This window comes from Pleurodeles waltl, chromosome 5 (genome assembly GCF_031143425.1).
Source record: "Pleurodeles waltl isolate 20211129_DDA chromosome 5, aPleWal1.hap1.20221129, whole genome shotgun sequence".
Taxonomy (NCBI): domain Eukaryota; kingdom Metazoa; phylum Chordata; class Amphibia; order Caudata; family Salamandridae; genus Pleurodeles; species Pleurodeles waltl.
Window position 1 is genome coordinate 1,188,623,531 of NC_090444.1, and position 14,509 is coordinate 1,188,638,039.

Here is a 14,509-nt window from a genome sequence, read left to right on the forward strand (position 1 = left end):
GACTCAGCGCTAGAGTGCTTCAAAGATAGAGGAGCTATGGACATGTCCTTGGGCCTGTCCATGGCCCCTCTCCAACCCCCGTCTAACTTTTGCCCCTTCTGTGTCCTCAGTAGAGGCTACGAACTGCATCCCTTTCTGCCCAGCCACAAAGGTCAACGGGGTTCTTAGCCTTGTTGTGGCCATGTACACAGTTCCCACAGGTCACGTCTGACCACCTGCCAGAGGTTGGGTCAGTCCACCATTCCCCCAGCCGCCTCAAAACCTCTTTTATTTGTCCTCCTACCAACATAGGCCCCCAGTGGGTGGCAGGGTCCACCATCAGCTGCCCCACTGGAAGTCTATAACATCTGATAAGTGGGTTTTGCAAATCGTCCAGAAGGGCTACTCCATTTGTTTTTTGGAAATGCCTCCACCTGTGCTACTCATTTACGACCGCTGACAGCGGGGCTTTTCTTCTTGCTCCACCAGTCAGTGTTGGCACTTTTGACCGAAGGAGCCATTGAGGGGGCACCGGCATCAGAAGTAGGTCATGGCTGCTATTCCCGCTCTTTTCTGGTGCCCAAAAAGAACAGAGGCCATCTCCTATCCTAGACTTACACTTTCTCAACTTCTTCCTGAAAAAGGAATAGTCCAAAAGGCTCACCTTAACTCAATTCCTGTCGGCCCTGGTCCCTGGAGACTGGATGGTGGCATTGAACTTGCAGAATGCATATTTTCACATGCTCATCCTGCCATCCCAGAGGTGCTACCTGCGGTTCATGGTGGGCTTAGATCACTTTCAGTTTGCCGTTCTCCCTTTGGGCATCACCAGCACCCCTCGAGTGTTCACAAAAGTGATGGCTGTGTTTGCAGCACATCTGCAGAGTTCAGGGCTCCCAGTCTTTACCAACCTCCACGATTGGTTGTTGAAGGCGTCTCACCTGAAGCAGTCATCTCCCACCTCCAGGCTATGACTGATCTCCTGTATTCACTGGGGTAGACTATCAATGTGCCGAAGTCACACCTGTCTCCTTCTCGAGGATGTTCTGGATACTTTGCAGTTTCTGAGCTATCCTCCCAAACAGCGAGTTCAGGACATTCGGTCTATGACTCTGATGTTTCCAGGATATTCAGACTATGATTCTATCTCAAGTGGAACTCTGGCCTCCTGTAAGCCTTTCTGCTGATACCACTGCCACCCAGAGTTCTCAAGAAGATCAGGAATGACCGGGCCCAAGTCATTATTGTGGCTCAGGATTGTGCACGGAGAGTTTGGTATACTGAGCTTCTGAGCATGAGCAACGGTCCTCCGATCAGACTGCCCCGTCGGGAGGGTTGTCTGTCTCAAGAAAGGATTCTGCACCCAAACCTGTGCACCCTACGCCTTCATACATGGATATTGAGAAGCAACAGTTGACAGCTTTCAACCTTCCTCCCGCAGTCTGTGATGTTATTCTGCCAACCATGCATCCCTTGACCAAGCAGGTATATGACTGCCATTGGGTCAGATTTGTGCATTGGTGTTCATCCAGAAACATTGACACCCTTTCTGCACCCTTAACCCAGGTTCTGTAATTGTTCTTTGTTTGGCCCAGCAGGGCTCTGTTAAAGTCTCTCTATCTGCCATTTCGGCATTCTTGCAGTTGCTGGACCAGTTTTTTTTTGTTCAAGTCATCGGTTATGACTATGTATCTCAAAGGACAACAGCACATATTTCCCTCAGGCCATTCATTATGCCCCAGTGTGTTCCTAACCTGGTTTTTACCTTTCTCATGTGCTCTCCCCTTGAGCTGTTACACAACTGCCCACTTTGTTGACAATAACAACAGCATTTCTAGTGGATATAACAGCAGCCAGGAGGGTCAGCAAACTGCAGGCCCTCTCTGTACACTTTCTTATGTCACCTTTTACACAGACAAGCTGGTTCTTAGGACACGTGCCTCATTTCTCCTGAAGCCTTGTCACACCCTTTCATGTAGGCCAAAACATCACCTTGCCTACCTTCTATGCTCTGCCTCACCCTTCCAAAAAAGAGGAGAGACTCCACCGTCTGGACCCAAAAAGGGTGTTGTTAATCTACATCAACAAGGGAGTTCTGTGTAGACCATAGACTCTTTGTAGGATATGTTGGGGCTAAGAAACTAAAGGCTGTGCAGAAACTGACCATCTCATGATGGATAGTAATCTGCATCTAGATCTGCTAGGCATAGGCCAAAAAGCAGCTCTCTGCAGGCTTCCATGCCCATTCTACCAGAGCCAAAGCTGCGACCACTGTTTTTAACCTGCGGAGTTCCTGTCCTAGATATCTGCCAGGCAGCAATGTGGACATCCTTGCACACATTCACCAAGCACTACTACCTGTATGGTCAGGTCCATTGTGGCAAGCACTTTGCCCGTTCCGCCCTGCAGAACATTTTGGTCTAATCTGTTCACCGACCCACCTATGGGAGGTATTGCTAGAGAATCTATTCTAAGATAAGAAATCTGTAAAGATAAATCTCTATAACATGAACAAGTGGCTTACCTTCAGTAATGCCTTATCTGATAGAGACTCTGTCTAGACACAGATTTCATACCGACCCTTCTATCCTTACCATTCTGCAAACTGATTCAGTAAGGTCTACCGTCTGAGGGCCCTAGTAATGCACAGTAGGATATCAACATTCTTCGTGCCTCCATGCTTCTGGGATGAAAAATCACAACAACAAAAACTTGACAACAGAATGCTGGGGTGGTGCCTATAAAAGCACCTCACATGGGACATCCACCGTGGACGATGCTGGCAAAGCAAAGCCAAACAAAGACTCCTGCCACCGCACAGGGGTACTGTTTGAAAATTTCCAGATCCAAGCTAAAGCCTGGAGAATATTCTCAGGTAAGAAATCTGTGGCCATATAGAGTCACTAACATATCAGGCATTAAGGAAGGTAAGTAACTTGTTCTTCACTACTGCAATGCCTACCTCTCCCATAGGATGATATTGGGTTACCTTATTACATGTAATAAATTATAACATTTGTTTGGGAACAACTAGAAATGTCATGTTTGGTGTATAAGGAGTTGTAGTGTAAACCCCTCCTTAATTGTAAAGTCAGATGTTACGTCACTATTCTGAAAATGCCCCTTTTAGAAACTTGCCATTGTCTTGACTTCTTTGGTGCCTACGGCCTGTATCCTGGGTCACGACCAGGTGTAGTTGACAGTTGGCCTTTGTGTGTTTCTCCAAGACAGTACCACACAAGGGGGGACTGGGTGTTGGCAGGATGAACTATCCTGACCTGATGGGAGGGTGGAGCTGTCAACTATCACACTCATTCTTCAAAGGAGCTGCCTCAGCATGCACACAAAGAACTTCACACTAGCCTTTTGTGACTCCAGACATCCTGGGACCAGGCAGGGAGGAAGGAAATTCTGAAACCCTAAGTCACGGAAGTGTGGATGTTTCTCCCACTTCAAAGCTGGCATCAGGTATAAATATTGGACCCTTCAAGCCAACTCTATAGTACACACCTGGACCTGTAGATACTACAGAAAAAGGACTGCCCAGCTGCTAGATGACTGCCCTGCTGCCTAAGGTTGGCCTTGCTGTCTGAGAAGGAATACTAGACCTGCTCCTTTCATCCCAGGCTGCCTGAAGTAACTCCGAGGGTCAGCTGACTTCGACCTCCTGCTCAGAGCTATGGGGATATAACAAGCTTCAGAGGCCTCTCTGCAACTGCCCAGCTGACCTGCTACAATTGGACCTACCTGGACCTGCAGCTGTATCCTGTCTGAACCTTGTGCAAGAGTGAGTCCCTGACCCCTAAGAGCCACCTCCCCAGATCCTGGGCCTTTGGTTGGCATCAGAGTACACTCCCCTTAAAAAGGAGGAGAAATCATGAAGTTTTGGGCTCTTTGCAACTGCGAGCCGGTCTGTTCATGCCGAGATCCTGACACCTGCGATGACCCCCAACACAAAGCTCCAGTGTGTTGAGCCACAGCAAATGCCAGTGATGACCAGCAATGCGAGCTCTGCACTTCATGCTATAGCATTGGCAGCCCATGGTGACCCCCAGCACGAAACTCAAGCAACAACTGTGCAAGATGCCGACAGGATCTTCGCACCACAGCGATGGTCATCCTTGACGCCTGGTCTGCTGTTCAAGCAACAGTGATGACCATCTGCAACGCTCTCTCTGCTCGTCGCAGCCTCCCCCACCGCGATCTAGACCCTTTGCATGAGACTTTGATCTGTAAAAATTTTCAGGTTGGACTAACCTGGCCCCTGTATCCGGGCCCCCCTCCATTGCTGTCATCCTCAACTTGTGACTTTCACCTGGCCTTTCATAACTCCATATGACATTTTCTGTTTTAGGCGCTCCAGTTAACTTTAATCTTGGAAATTGTATACCTATGGTTATACTGATTGGATTTTTGTCATTTATTTGTCAAATAAATTATTATATTTTACCTTATTTTTCTAAATTGCTGTGGGATTTTTCTTGTGCTGTGTGTTGTACTTTATTACTGTTTAAAAACAGCATAAATACTTTATACATTGCCTTTAATTTAAGCGTGACTGTTTTTGTGCCAAGCTACCACAGGGTTAAGCACAGGCTAATTCAGTTACTTTTTGGGGTCCAAAGTGACGAGGATTGTGGTTGTTGCTTGAGTAGATTTTCATCCCGCCTCAACCATAACCTAAGTTCTCACACAAAGCATATATTTTCCTTAAGGTGGCATAGTGGTTTGTTCTTATATCTGGAAAGATTTGTCTCAGTGGGACTTCATATTGAGCAAAGTTGGCCGGCTGGGCCCTTAAGGCTGTATTACAGAGGTTAGACTTTCCATTGTGCCATTACTAACGACACACAAATGCAAACTTGTCATGGCTGGCCTTGGCTCCATTGGTCTGCCTCTTTTGTTTGGTCATGTTCTGTTGCAGCTGTCAACAAAGCTCTCTCATCCATGATCTGCTGTCGCAGCCATGGGTCTGAGAGCAACCACACTATACATGGAGTCCTCTTTGACAAGGAGGGATCTAAGACAGAGCTGTGAGGCACTGTGAAATGCCCACGCCTTTTTATTTGCCAATAGAAATGAATGTTAGGAAGAGAGAAACCGCCCAGTCTCAAAGGAAGCCGCAGAATTTGTTTTGCAAATCAGATTCGTGTTATTTCTTAAGCGGCGATTAGAAAAAATAACAGTTTAAAGTTCTTCAGGTGGACATCTGCTATTTTACTGTATATAAATTGTGTTAGTGGAATTTTTGCCATTTAAGATAAGTTTAATTCATGACATGGGGCCACCGAGTTACAAAAATTATCGACATTGGCTCTGTAATTTAAAATGAGAGAGATACTTTATTCTGCAAGTGACATATTATAAAATAGTGTCATCAGCAGTGTTTTATTTCATTCTCACTTAATTTGGCTGAATGTGGAATTACATTGCATGTTATGTTTTTTATCTCTATGTGTGCAAAGACCAGAACAAAAAAAAGAAAGTCGCAAACCTCATTAGCATTACAAAGTACAATTAAATAATTGGCTGCATCTAATTCAATAGTCTCCATCAGCCCAATTAATCAAACTTGCAACACATCCTCGTACGATTACTTGTTATAGTTGTCTCTTCCCTAAGAACATATACTGTGTCTACAGGAATACCATTTATTTTACTTGTAAGCACAAAAAGGCATTAATTGGTTATGAAGATATTTAAAATATTGGCGCAGCCTAAAAGCAGAATATATCACGTTGTTGCTAGAGACTTTTTCTAGCACCCATTCTTTATCATTACTCTCTGGAAAATATTTGGACTGGTGACTTGAATTAAACTTTTAAATGGTCTACTCTTTGGCTGTTCAGGAAGAAAATACATATTTGATGAACATGCAACTCTGAAGTGACCCAGACAATTTCATGTTATCATGTTCAGCAGAGTGGCCTGTTGCCCTCGAGGCACAACAGGTGTTTGTGTGTGCTTTTTGTGCCACAGGACATTTTGTTATTAGAGAAGAGACCCACAGACGTTTGCCAGGGCAGTTCTGTAACATAGATCATGCCGATTACACCTCTTGCCGTAGCACCCGCTGCGCTTTACGGAAACCAGCGCGAGAGCAGGGAGCCACCCGCAGGCACGCTGACTCCGCATCACGTATGACGTGGTGTTCTGCAGGGGGCGCGGGGTTCCAGGGACGCCCCGGCATTGCCCCACAGACAGGGACAGTCACACAGTGCGCCTACCCGCGAGAGGACCCCTGCCCGTGGCAAAAGTGGTTTCAAATCGTGGCTCCGTCCTTCACTGATGCTCTGTCGTCATTACAAGGGGTCAATAAGAGTTCGAACATCCACTGAGGACAACACATGTTTTACTGTAATCAGGTGCAGTGTCCCGGCTCACCAGGACTGAGTGCCCGACGTATAGAACACATGTATGTATCGTAAGGACTTTGCAAACACTTGTGTTAGATTATTTTTTTTCCTTCTTCCCGAGCACTAAATTCAAGGCCCCTCATTTATCTTTCTTGTGTTTTAGGACATCGATGTGAGATAGATTATTCCACGGAAGCTCTCTATGCAGCATCCAGGCGAGAAGGATTTAACGATGTTGTCAGAGGAAGGATTCTGTCCGGAAATTATTTCTTGTTAAAAGAGTAAGAGATTATTTTTCAGCACACTGCACTTTTAATGAGCATGTTAGAAATGGATGCATCTTCTCAAGCCATCAGGATAAGACGTGAGCCTTGTCTTCTGCTCGATACAGTGGGTGACTTAATCCTGTTTATGTAACTTGCCGTCTCATTACTCCGAAAACTTCAAGAGCAAAACAGTTTTGACGAGGAGGAGGCAATTCTGGGTTCTGCAGATCAGGGCCGAGTGAAAATGATCGTGTTTCTTTAGAGGTATATGATCGTACCACTGCACGAGTGACTTCCATGGTCGCGCTATAAACTCAATGAAGTGCCTTTTTCTGTTTCCTTTTAAACTGGTGAATTGTTATTTTTCTTTTGTCTGTCTTCTGGAGTTGCCTGGCAGGAGTCTTGTAACAACATCGGTCTCCTCCAACAGAAAATGTAGCTGGCATGCTAAAATGTCAAATGATGAGGAGGTTGTCACATGTAATATGCACCCTACTGTGTCACAGGCATGGGTAAGTAACATAAGGAGGATGAAGTGCCTGTGTGCCCCACTGTCTCCCTTAGGTGGCAGTACAACACAGGACCTAGCAGGACAGGATAACTTTCCTATACCGATAGAAAGGTGGCATGGTCTGCAGCCAGATTGAACAAAGCAAGAACCCGACTGACCAGACGGACAGTTGGACGTGCCAGAATTCTGCACTTTAAGAGCACCCATAGAGCAGTGAGGCCTCGGCACACCCAGGATATTTTCACTGGGGCACAGAGCCTTAGAATGAAGGGTCGCCCATAGAACTCGATAGGAGCCATGAAACAGCTCACAGAGTGGATTGGTTAACACTGTGTCCATGATGAGCCCCTGGGCAGTTTCCCATGGAATAGAATGGACCTGCACACTCGAGTGGTTGGGAGTCGTTTTGCTCCAATAGCCATATAGTGGGTTGGAGGCCAGGGGGAACTGTAATAGGCACGCATGAAGGGTCATCCCAATAATGCAACCAATTATTGGGGTGGATTATGACCTCTGAACTGAAATTATGCCCACAGAAAAGCCAGACAGGCTACTACTGGCAGCCATTGTTTGCTGCCTTGTCACTCGCCTGCATTACCCTATACCCCTGCAGCCCCTAATGCTCGCCCTTTTCCCCAGGTTTTAGGAAGGTACTGCTAAAGGAAGGCATTGGGCTCTGTTCAAAATAGTCTGCAATTACTTGTGTTAAAAAAATATAAGGACGACTCGGTACCAAAATCCTGCTATTTAGAAAAAACGTAAATAAATGGACTACATGAGGAAGTTCTAGAATAATAACTTGTTTTATATAGCTCTTCTTTCGGCACTTCTACCATTTGAAAACACTGCAAATAAAATGTTACTTTTACCTAATTTCAAGTACTAATTTTACTGACTATAACCGAATTTCCCGGGACTGATACTTGTGGCTTCCAGATGACCATATTTTCAAGCATATTAAACTATCCTGCACTGAGCTATCCTGCTGGGTATGTTTGGGAGGGCCTTGGCCTCAAAATGTGTCCCCAAAATGTGTCCCCATTTGAAAGCAACATGTGCCCATTTAAGCAAACATCACAAAGGCTTTCTGATTTTTTTGTCATTTGGAAAACTTGTGAGCAGTTCCTGAACTCCCAAAATCCGAGATGTAGCGATAAGAGATGTTGCTATGTTTTAAGGACATCACACACAAATCACCGTGTGCTGCCCTCCTCCACACTGAACCCAGGGGGGCCTTTTCTGTCATAGCACACAGGCCTTGCCACCTCTGACCTGTAGAGGAAAGAGAACTGCGTCCTGTGGCCCACAACGCACCCAGGAGAAGCAGAGGGCAACAAGGCAGTGCCTGCGTAATCGCTCGTGCCTCATTTTTAACCAAATGAACAGAACAGCCTTGTGTTTATGTAAAGTGGCGAGGGGCGGTGGGAAGGATGCTGCTGATAACTGTCACAAATATCTAAAAATTAGAGACATATTTCAAGTGTCACATGTTCTGGGGGTGAATTCATCGTCGTGTTTATTCTGTTGAGTATGTCCGTGTCAGCTTTGCATGATGGATCTTTGCCTTTTTAGTAGAATAATAAGTCACAGTACAAAAAGCTGAACGTCAATGACTACAGCATGTTTTATTAAATTATATAGAGTCCTTCCTGCTGATTGGTGGGGTTTTCTCAACCAGTCTTGACAGATTCGGTCGTCCTGGGGATTTTGGTGTTTTTGGGGTGGCGGGAATACAGCAGTGAAGTGAATGGACACCCGCTTTCCTTTGTGTAGGCCTTATGGCACATGGAGGCTGGGTCGATTGACTGGTCTGCTCAGTCAGACAACCAAATAGCAGCAGATGGGCCTGTACTCCTGCCGCCCAACCCTCTAAGACCCAGGGTTTAAAGGCCTTGGGGAGGCGTGGGATTCTGAGCCACTGGGATTGTCTTCCTCCACAAGCCATGACAACTGCTGCTCGTTGTCCTCTTGAGTAGTACTGGAGCTCCAATAGAAGTTCGGGGGAAATATTTAAAACATTTAATAGTCCAATCCTAATTTGGCACGTGCAGCCACGAACACATCCTATATAAGGGGTGCAATTCTGTCTTTGCAAAACATGGTGCCTTTTCTCAAATTAAGCAAGTGTCAATAATACGGTGTTTTTAATATTACCAACACCAGTTTTTTCATGATAAGCAATGCTTTCATTGTCTGAAAGAATCCAGTGGTTTAAAAAAAACACCCACCCACTGTGAATACTTTTTACGAAGAGGTAGCAGCTGAGAGGAGCTAAAACATTCAAACACAAACTGAAAAAATCCACTTAGAAAACAAACATTTGCACCTGAAAAGACAATGATGTGTAGAAACCTTTGAAAGTATTTTCCTGGAAATAAACCATATACACATTTTGCAGTTGTATGGTGACTGTGATTTACTCGAGATTTATTGTCTAGTGGATTTCTGTAATTCTGGCATTGGCGATGCTAAGCCTGGAATGACACACATCTTCAGCTTGTTGTTTGTTGTATTCCACTGCTACTCCCTCGTCCCACATGTTACTATATTTCACACTGGCCAATGAGATGCGTGTCTTAGTAGGAGATGAGAGAGTTTAAAGGAGATGTGGGCGTTACGGGGGAGCCACAGTGGTGAGGTGTGGTAGTTGTGTAGTGTTGTAGTGACGTTTTTGCACACTAGTGGTGAAATGAACATTAGAGAGCAAGTTTACTTTCAGGTGAAGAAAAGTAATTTTAAGAGGCCTCACGGGGAAGTATTATCACCATCACTCTTGGTGGGGGGTTGTGGGGAGTGGGGGTTAAAAGTAGTGCAGATGACATTTGGAAGAAAAGGGCCTTTGGCATGGGGAAGGATAGTTGGTAATCACCAGTCTGGTTAAGTATGGAATTATGCATTTTAGCAACCAGGACAAATGTGGGGCTAATTCCAAGATAGTTAATTAAGTGGGCCATTCATAGAGGATGAGGATAGTGTCATCAGAAGACAGGGCTAAATCTAAACAGGAGGTCGATAGGAAGGATCCGGGGCCTGGTTTATCATTGGATGGGCCGTACACAGTGGCTGCAAATTACCAGCCAACATTTAGCAACCTGTCCAACATATTTTGACGAAACTGTTACACTAATAATTCACAATTCAAAATGTGTATTTGTAGATGGTCTCTTACAACCTCCTGCCTCTTAATTATTAGTTAGAGAATTTGCATTTGACGGTCTTCTACTAGGAATGACTGAGAACACAGGGGTGGATGCCTGGCAGGGGCCACAGACCTTTATACCTGTGTTTGTATTCCCATCTCGCAAATATGTTTTTGGAAGGAGGAGCAGGTGCTGCTTTATTTAAAAAAAGATAGGACTACATCGTGGAAAGCCTGCATTAGTTTCCTAGTCCAGAGTTTTCTGCCCCTGAGGCAGCCCAAACATCATTCCCAAAGGGCAAATGAGGTCACAAACTGTTAACATATTCCGTTGCGACTCGAAGGTAGTAGGTAAGACCCCGTTCATAGCTTCCTATACTTGCGATTCGAAAAGGGCGCATGAGCCATTTTTTGGTGGGACGTAGGATTTTTGTATATTCTAAAAAGGTATTTTGTTGTCCAAAAATCTGATATTCTGAATCAGAGGCTTTGCGACTGCAAAATACCTTTGCACATCAGGCCCCAAAGTCCAAACTGGCAAACGTTTTAAGGAGGACGTTCTAAAATTGCATTGGGTGGAATTTGTTTCTGGTAGGTGGTATTGACAATCTTTGACATCATGTATGTCAATATTTCCATAGCGTTTGAGCATAATGGGTGATACGACTGTGGGGCGTGCCTCGTAATATGAAAGAGTGAGTACTGTAGAAGAAGGAGACATTTATGACTTCCCCATAGAAATGAGGGGAGTCCTTTAAAGATGATACCACCGATTTACATTTGGATGGATAGTTTAAAAATATGTATTCCATGTTTGGCCATATCAAAGGCTATTCAAGAGGAGTATGGGTTATCATCCATCGCTTTTATCCTCAAGTCCATGCATACAACACAAAGTCCATCATATAAGAACTGCATTGTGTACTCCTTGTGGAAGCTGGTCAGAAACTAGAATTAAGTAGATTAGATTCTGCTTATTTGTGTGTTTTTATATCTGCAGGACGATAGATGATCTTATTTTCCTTTACCATGAAGCCTTGAGTCGGATCTGAGATGGGAGAACTTTACTGGGTGTGTGTGTGTAGTCCTGAGCCACAAAAGGAGTTTGTCAAACCTTAGGGTTGAATGGAATGTACTTCGAGAGAAATGTTTTTACAGCCCTGTGGAGAACAGAGCTGAATTCAGGAGGAACTCCATAAATGAACTAGAGTGATAGTGTTTGCTAGCGCGCCTTGCCCTTAGTAAGTAAACTTACAAGGAGACGCGTATAGGTCGAATAATCTTTTGGATCGCATAGAGTATCCTAGCCAAGTAGTGACTAGTGAAATACATCAATAATAAATTCAACCAGACATATAATACCAAAAATCTAGTCTAATAATAAACCACCATCGCTCACAAGAAGGTTAGTTCGTTTTATTCCCTATTGATTACAATTCTAATCAGAACCTTTATTCAATGAATCCATGATAAATCAAACTTTTATTAGCAACATGAGCAATAATTCATCAAGATTTTATAAGTAAGCAATTCAACATTAACATAGGCTTGGCAAATTCATGAACATTGAAAATTCAGCAATGTGAGTCAGTCAGTCTTAAGTCAAAGTCACCATTTAGTCACCCTTGCCAGCCTACCTATCTCAGATTAGCATTAGCATGTAGGCCTTCATGCGAAAAACTATTTTAGTCAAAACTAATAATTTGGAAAAATCTAACTAAAGAGAAAAACATTTCTAAGCAGCGCAGTTGGTACCTAGAAGGAAAAAGCACACATTAGTCAGTCAAGTTATAGCTACCTATCCAGGATAGATCAACAACGAGTCAGTCTTTGTCTCCAGGTCATCAGTCAGTCAGCAAGGCTCAGGCTCACAAGGAGAAGCCTAAATTTCAGTACTTCAGACAGCGTCTCTTGATGTCATCAACTTTCGCCTCTCCTCTCTGATTTCTCCTCTCGTATCATGACTTTTTTTTAGGGTCTCTCAGTCCGTCCCACGAATTGCTAATTGGTCAACCTTATCAGGGGTTATGACTCTAACCTATAGTTTTTGTTTACCGCTTGTCTGCGTTATTTCAAGCATCAAGTTCCATTAACATGATTGGTCCTTCTGTCGATTAGAACATCATTCGGCTCTTCAGTTAACAAAATTGTTGCCCCCAGCTCTTAGTCAGTGGTTCCATTGTTCAAGTCCTGGGAAAGTACATTTAGCCTATTCTACACTTAATTGTATCAATTTCTTTTGATCGTCTCTTGTCCGCTGGTGAGTTTGCAGATTATCTAGCAGAGCTAATTTTGAACTCTGTACAGTTCAAGACCCTTTTCTCCAGTTCCAGTCCTCGGCAGCTAATCGCGTCTCCACGTTTAAGCAAGCAAGGCCTAGCACCGACCAGGCCTCTAGTTCGGCTAAGTTAAGAATACGAAGCATGATAAAACATAGGTTATATCATCAGTTATGGCATATTATTACAATTTCATACAAATTGCACATTATTTTGGTTCTGTTAACACAGATGGTGCCCACTCCCTGTGGGCACATTTTGCACATTACACGTTATTTTAGTTTATTAGTTTTCAAATGTCATTTTTCCCATAGTATGTATACGCAAATCATTAGAATATTCTCATATTAGCATATCTGCTGCAACATGTTCACAAAGGAAGTAAGTTTCATGGTGCAAGATTGACAGCATACTGGTGGGGGTCTTCAAGATGTTATCAAAGATGAATTAAGGGAGCTTGATGGCTAGTAATATGTATTGAAGACTGAGGTGAGACAGTTCTTTATGAAAGAAGGTTCTAGGAAAGTAGATTAATTTGTTTTTATACGTCTACCAAAAGCAAATGAAATATACTCCCTTTGAGTTTCCGGTTGTTGTGATTTTTTTCAAGTGGTGAGACAGGTTGTTCCCATGTATCATGTGTCAAGGGTGCGTGCCGCTCGCCCATTCAGTAGTCATATGGACATAGCTCCTAAATTCTGCTAATAATATGAACATGTTAACCTATGGTAAGTTTTGTGCCACTTAATATATGTTGACCCATCTAAGTTAGATGTATGCTTTTTTCTCCCTTGTTTATTGTTTATTTATAGGAACTATGAGAAGTATTTTACAAAGGCTCAGAAAGTGCGACGCCTTATTGCCAATGACTTTCTTCAGGTTTTCAGTTCGGATGTAGACATACTACTTACTCCTACTACCCTTAGTGATGCAGCACCTTATGTGGAATTTATCAAGGAAGATAACCGAACGCGCAGTGCACAAGAGGATATATTTACACAGTCCGTGAATATGGCAGGTAACGGGCACCCATTGTCCATTTCCTATGTGCATTTAGTGTGTTACCTTGTTTGTTTTAGGTTAGGATTACTTCTTACTCCTGCTACCCCTGGTGAAGCAGCACCTCAAATGAAATTCGACCAAGAAGGAAATAGAATGTACAGTGCTTAAGAAAGGTTAGAAACTACGAGGCAGATAAGGGCAGACTATCTTCCATTTATACCCCGCTTTTCTGCCTTTGTAGTGCTTTTAGGTGCACGGCTGCCAGTGCTTAATTTGCAACTGAATAAGTGCTGGAGCCCGAAGCTCTGCTCAGAAGCCAGTGGCAGGCACTATTAGAGGTCAGCCAAGACTGCATGACCTTGAATCCACCTCATGCTTCTTTAGTCTACTTCCAGATACTCTCTGCCCATTTATCTCACTCTTGCAGGTTCCTGCTTTCTCCCTCTTCCTACGTCTTTCCCGTTTGTTTTTCCCCCCTCTCTTGCTCTCTGAAAATGTCTGATAAGGAAAAGCAAGTGCCGGTCCTGGCAAACACTAGCTCAAAGTACTTATGACTGCCCATTCCTGTGTTTTCGACGGAGCACAGATTGGTTTCACTAATCATTTTCATCCTATTTTGTGCTTCAAGAGGTGTGTGTCATTGTAGGAAGGTAGCCTCCTTCTGGCCTTTTTACCCCCACTTTTGGCCTGTTTGTGAGTAGATGTCAGGGTGTTTTTACTGTGTGCTCATAGTGGAAACCCTATGTTGTCAGTGTGTTTGATATGTGTCACTGGGATCCTGCTAGCCAGGACCCCAGTGCTCATAAGTTTGTGGCCTATATGTGTTCCCTGTGTGGTGTCTAACTGAATCACTGAGGCTCAGCTAACCAGAACCTCAGTGTTTATGCTCTCTCTGCTTTTAAAATTGTCACTGCAGGCTAGTGACTAATTTGACCAATTCTGATTGGCACACTGGACCACCCTTATAATTCCCTAGT

General features: G+C 44.0%; 1 protein-coding gene across 2 annotated transcripts in view; it reads left to right on the top strand.

The window, feature by feature from the left end:
• QRSL1 (glutaminyl-tRNA amidotransferase subunit QRSL1) overlaps positions 1 to 14,509 on the top strand; it is a 166,720-nt gene that overhangs the window by 136,450 nt on the left and 15,761 nt on the right. For both annotated transcript variants that reach the window (XM_069235435.1, XM_069235434.1), the window contains exons 9-10: positions 6,499 to 6,616; positions 13,343 to 13,548. In XM_069235435.1, the coding sequence (XP_069091536.1) occupies positions 6,499 to 6,616; positions 13,343 to 13,548 (324 nt within the window). The remainder of the gene's footprint in view (positions 1 to 6,498; positions 6,617 to 13,342; positions 13,549 to 14,509) is intronic.